Below are 5,846 nucleotides of genomic sequence, written 5' to 3'. Positions count from 1 at the left end.
GAGCAACCTCACTTTCACTTTTCACTTTCCTGCATTGGAGAAGGAAATGGCAACCCACTCCAGTGTTCTTGCCTGGAGGATCCCAGGGACGGGGGAGCCTGGTGGGCTGCCATCTATGGGGTCGCACAGAGTCGGACATGACTGAAGCGACTTAGCAGCAGCAGCAGCAGCAGTGTCAAGCAGGTAACTGAAGTACTGGGCGTGGATGTGATAAGCAAATGTGAGGGTGTAGACTGAAAAGAAAGCCTAAGGCCTTACCTTGAGTAACTCTAAGAGTCAGTGGTTGTTTAGTAGAAAATGAGACAGAAAGGGGACTAACTCATAGAAAGAAAACCAGGAGAGTAGGAACAAAAGCAGATGTCCCAGGAGCTTATGGAAATGGGAGGGATATGACACTAGGTTGGAATGATGCATCAAGTAAAAGGAAAATTGACAAATGCATGACCGAGTAATGTAGTCAAAGCATGAAAGTTAAAGCCCACATCATGATTAGTTCTTACATGTTTAACTTGTTTTAGAATACAGACACTAATTCATTTGGATGTTGTAAGAAAATAAGCCAATGTAAAGCACGCCCTTTTGTGAGTGGCAAGATATATTCTTGAACTCTGTGACTGGAGTGTTAGCAGTATTAGCACACAAATATTTGTCTAATAAAGTCTCTCAAACATTTTTTTTTTTTTTAAATCACCATCACCTAAAGAGCTGTTTTAGACCTTGTTTCCGAATCCCTGCCATCACTACAGTATGAAATGTTAATGCTACAGGTATATTCTATATCTGCCCTCTGGAAGCCCACAAGCCATGGTAATGGCTAAGATTTTTCTTTTGTTCCTCAGGAACTTATGTTCAGCTCCTTGGGAGCAATATCACCTCCATTAAAACCACAAGAGCTAATGATTGACGTTATAGGCCTATTTTGGTTCTTTTAAAGTATTTTTAAATTAAAATTTATTTGTATGTAATTCCTTGTATATAAACTGTAAAAATAAAATCAATAGATGACTGGATGAAAGGAGAGATAAACGAAAACTCAGCCTGTTCAAGCCCTTCCTAAATCTTCAAAAAGAGCAGGATCCCATCTATCTGCTCCACCTTTTGGTCATGGCAGTCTTACGCATCTTGCTAACTTACATCTAACAGGCACAGATTTATTCCCTTACAACTGGAGGATGGCTGGGAGGTTGTGGTTTCTCAACTCCCATGATGTGATTGCAGAGCTTCCCTTTGCCAGATGAGTGGAGCCTTTTAAGCGTTTGGTTTTCCCTGAAACACCTTACAGCTCCTTCTTGGCCCTGCAGGGTTTGATGGCTGCATCGCTTCCATGCTGTACGGTGGAGAGAGTCTTCCTTTCAGTGGCAAACACAGCCTGGCCTCCATTTCTAAGACGGATCCCTCTGTGAAGATTGGCTGCCGCGGCCCGAACATCTGTGCTAGCAACCCGTGCTGGGGAGACCTGCTGTGCATCAACCAGTGGTACGCGTACAAGTGCGTGCCCCCCGGGGACTGCGCCTCCCACCCGTGCCAGAACGGGGGCAGCTGTGAGCCAGGCCTGCACTCCGGCTTCACCTGTAGCTGCCCAGAGTCGCACACAGGGAGGACATGTGAGATGGTGGTGGCCTGTCTGGGCGTCTCCTGTCCTCTGGGGAGGGTGTGCAAGGCTGGAAGCCCCGGAGGCCACATCTGTGTCCTGAGTCCGGGCCCCGAGGAGATCTCCCTGCCCCTGTGGGCTGTGCCCGCCATCGTGGGCAGCTGTGCCACCGTCCTGGCCCTCCTCGTCTTGAGCCTGATCCTGTGTAATCAGTGCAGGGGCAAGAAGGCCAACAATCCCAAAGAGGAGAAGAAGCCGAAGGAGAAGAAGAAAAAGGGAAGTGAGAACGTTGCTTTCGATGACCCAGACAACATCCCTCCCTATGGGGAGGACATGACCGTGAGAAAACAGCCCGAAGGGAACCCGAAGCCAGACATCATTGAGAGGGAAAACCCCTATCTCATCTACGATGAGACCGATCTTCCCCACAACTCAGAAACCATCCCCAGTGCCCCTCTGGCTTCACCTGAGCAGGAAATAGAGCACTATGACATCGACAATGCCAGCAGCATCGCCCCTTCGGACGCAGACATCATTCAACACTACAAGCAGTTCCGCAGCCACACCCCGAAATTTTCCATCCAGAGGCATAGCCCCCTGGGCTTTGCCAGGCAGTCCCCCATGCCCTTGGGAGCCAGCAGCTTGACGTACCAGCCTTCCTACAGTCAAGGTCTGAGATCCAGTTCCCTTAGTCACTCGGCTTGCCCGACTCCCAACCCTCTGTCTCGACACAGTCCAGCCCCTTTCTCCAAGTCCTCCACTTTCTACAGGAACAGCCCGGCCAGGGAACTGCATCTCCCTATGAGGGATGGAAATACTTTGGAGATGCATGGTGACGCGTGCCAGCCCGGCATTTTCAACTATGCCACGAGGCTGGGAAGGAGAAGCAAGAGTCCTCAAGCCATGGCATCGCATGGCTCTAGACCGGGGAGTCGCCTGAAGCAGCCCACTGGGCAGATCCCTCTGGAATCTTCTCCACCAGTAGGGCTCTCCATTGAAGAGGTGGAGAGGCTCAACACGCCTCGCCCCAGAAACCCAAGTATCTGCAGTGCAGATCACGGGAGGTCTTCTTCAGAAGAGGACTGCAGAAGACCCCTGTCCAGAACGCGGAATCCAGCCGATGGCATCCCGGCTCCAGAATCTTCTTCTGATAGTGACTCGCACGAGTCTTTCACTTGCTCAGAAATGGAGTATGACAGGGAAAAGCCCATGGTATATACTTCCAGGATGCCCAAATTATCTCAAGTCAATGAATCAGATGCAGATGATGAAGATAATTACGGAGCCAGACTGAAGCCTAGAAGGTACCACGGCCGCAGGGCTGAGGGGGGACCTGTGGGCACACAGGCAGCAACGCCGGGGGTTGCTGACAACACACTGCCCTTGAAGCTTGGGCAGCAAGCAGGGAATTTCAACTGGGACAACCTTTTGAACTGGGGCCCTGGCTTTGGCCATTATGTAGATGTTTTTAAAGATTTGGCATCTCTTCCAGAAAAAGCAGCAGCTAATGAAGAAGGCAAAGGTGGGACAACTAAGCCAGCTCCCAAAGATGGGGAGGCAGAACAGTATGTGTGAACTCTGCGTACTGGCATTATAAAAATATAAAAAAACAAGAGACAGACCATCGTAAGGTTGCCTACTAAGGTGGGTCACGTTTGCAAAAGAGGCCAGTAGGGACTGGTTGTTGGAGGGAAAGTTAAAAATAATAACCACAATGCTGCTGAAACAGACTCAAAACAACTCTTTTAATTTAAATATGCTTGGTTAAATTTCTTTGCCTGCATGCATTGTATTTTGTAACTAGTTATGTGGCATGCAGCATTTGGAAAGTTTTTTTCCCTTATTTACCAGTGTTTGATTTGTGACTTTTGAAATGAATACCGTTGCTAAAATGAACTCGTGCTTTAACCTTGGGTATGTGTATTGTTTCCATTGTATTATTATTGTCATGTTTTGCATTGCAAGATCCTCGAGGTTTAACCCATCTTTGTAAAGTGTAGAAAGAGCCCTCCTATCCTTAAATGAAAGACTAAGTATTAACACTTTTCAGAACTATAGATTCTGTATTCAATGTTGCTCTGAAATGTCTGAATAATTGAATGTTTTTCATGACAGTGGGTACTAAAATTAAGTCATTTTGTTCAGCACTTTAGGACTTTATTTTTTACAAAGTTTTGTTAAAAATTCTGAAACGTTTTTGTAAACAGTTTTGGTCTTCAGACTTTCATCAGGCTTCCACTTGGAACAAAATGATCGCATGTTGTCACCAGGACACTGCCGCTCTCCTGTAAGGAATGAGGTCCTAGCAGCACTTCTCAGAGACATTTTTTAAAGTTATTTATTGAAAAATATTCTATGCTTTTAAAATTTTAAAGAATTGACCTAAAGAAAGCCTATAATTGGACTTAGTTTTCAACCATTTAACATTTACCCCAAGTACCCAGTTTTTATAATTTATATAAAGTCAAATTTCAACATGTCTTACTTTCTGTCATTTTGTAGATCCTTTTTTTTTTTTTTTAATACCATGTAAAAACTTTTCTTTTTTTACACCGAAGCTGTGTTTTTGATACTGATATTTTCCTATGCTGAATATTTTTCTTACTTTCAGGGAAGGTAAGAAAATACTTTTTTTTACATTGTTACTTATGTAACGTTCATATTTTTCACAGTTTGATATTTGTAACATACTGTATGCTTTCTACTTTTAAATGCCAACAATAGAATTAAAATATTTATTTAAAATACTTTGCATTCATAGAGTAATTTTAATTTTTCATTTTCCCAGACTCTTTCCATGCCCAATTGAGAAAAGTCTTCACTTGTCAATAGGGTATGGCAAGTTGAATGATATATGGGCAACATCATTTTCTTTTTAAAAACATGAATATGGATGATTGCCAGAACAGATATTTTAAGGTTGCTTTAGTGCATTCCTACCTGTCAGAGTTCTTGGACTTCCCTAGAGCCTAATGAGTCTAGACTAAGTTGGGTCTTAGGAGACTGTCTTTGTTATGAACCTGGTTTAAGCATTCTGGCAATAAATGCTTGGAAGTTCCCAGTAGAGCATGTTCACTAAAGGCCAGCTTTCAACCAGGCCTATAATAATAGAAGAGGCAATGAATTAAAGCTAATTATGGAAAAATGTCTGGGTCTCATTTTCTCCAAGGATTCAACTCCAAATTTTCTATACCCAGTGGTGGTTAGGAAGAATGACAGTGAAAACTCTGCTTATGCATACCTGTCTTTAATTTATTGATCATTCTGCTGCATAAATTCTAAACAAATTTTACATGCTATCTTAGCCAAAACAAACCCCTATTTTCATTTAGTCACCCATGAGTGAAACAATCCAGGTGAAGAGACGAGCCTAGAACAAACCCACGGGTGTATAAATAGCTGTATCTGAAATAACAGGACTTCTGCAAATTATGTCACAACCTCAGAACTTTTTGTAATTAAATACCTGTCCCATACCTAATATTTGCTGAGAATATTATCCTCTCCCACTGGCTGTCTCTTACTGAATAGAAATTTTAACAATCTGTAAAAGGTTTTAGTATATAAAATATGGACAAGCCTTTAGTAAATAAAATATTTTAATAATAACAACAGATTGAGATATGTACCAGAATTATTTTGTTATTTAATAATGTTGAGATGATTATTTTTCTTCAAGTAGAAAATAAAATGTTAATATAACCTAAATTATAATATTCATATAACATGATTTTGGGACTAAGTGTAAGATGTTAATCTAATTTGGGGCAATTTTTTGTCACCTGGGATGAGCCAACATGTTTTAGTATTTCCCTATGAATTTTAGTATTATGAATTTATGCACCAAATATGGGAACATGTTGATTGTTTTGCATAACTCAAAACAGGATACATCTTTTTTTTCCAAGAAACTCTGAAGCATCTCAATGTCCTCAAGGATATAAACTCTATAATTGAGAACAGAGCTAAAAGTAAAATGATAAACATGATTATAGCTCAGAGTTAAGGGTGAGGAATCTTTTGCCAAGATTCTCTATTCTAATTCTCTAAGAATTCTTTGTGAGATAGAGAATTACTATTCCCTTGATTAATCAATCCCAGTCTCTGCGTAAAACAGGATTTTTATTGGAAAATTTCTAGTCTTTCATCCTTCTTTAAATGTTTTCCATTGAAGCAAGAACAATACTTACACTGTATTACAAAACAAATCAGAAATGTAGGGAATGAAATTTTGACTCAGATGAATACTTACTGA

General features: G+C 41.9%; 1 protein-coding gene across 1 annotated transcript in view; it reads left to right on the top strand.

Moving 5' to 3' along the window:
* FAT4 (FAT atypical cadherin 4) overlaps nt 1-5,299 on the top strand; it is a 186,797-nt gene extending 181,498 nt beyond the window's left edge. Inside the window, exon 18 of the mRNA XM_010860260.1 lies at nt 1,302-5,299. Coding sequence (XP_010858562.1) covers nt 1,302-3,166 — 1,865 coding nt within the window. The 3' untranslated portion in view covers nt 3,167-5,299. The remainder of the gene's footprint in view (nt 1-1,301) is intronic.
* Nucleotides 5,300-5,846: the final 547 nt, after the last annotated feature.

This window comes from Bison bison, unplaced genomic scaffold (genome assembly GCF_000754665.1).
Source record: "Bison bison bison isolate TAMUID 2011002044 unplaced genomic scaffold, Bison_UMD1.0 scf7180017864465, whole genome shotgun sequence".
NCBI classification, from domain to species: Eukaryota; Metazoa; Chordata; class Mammalia; order Artiodactyla; family Bovidae; genus Bison; species Bison bison.
The sequence above is the reverse complement of the archived record's forward strand: the minus strand, read 5'-3'. Positions and strand labels throughout refer to the sequence as shown.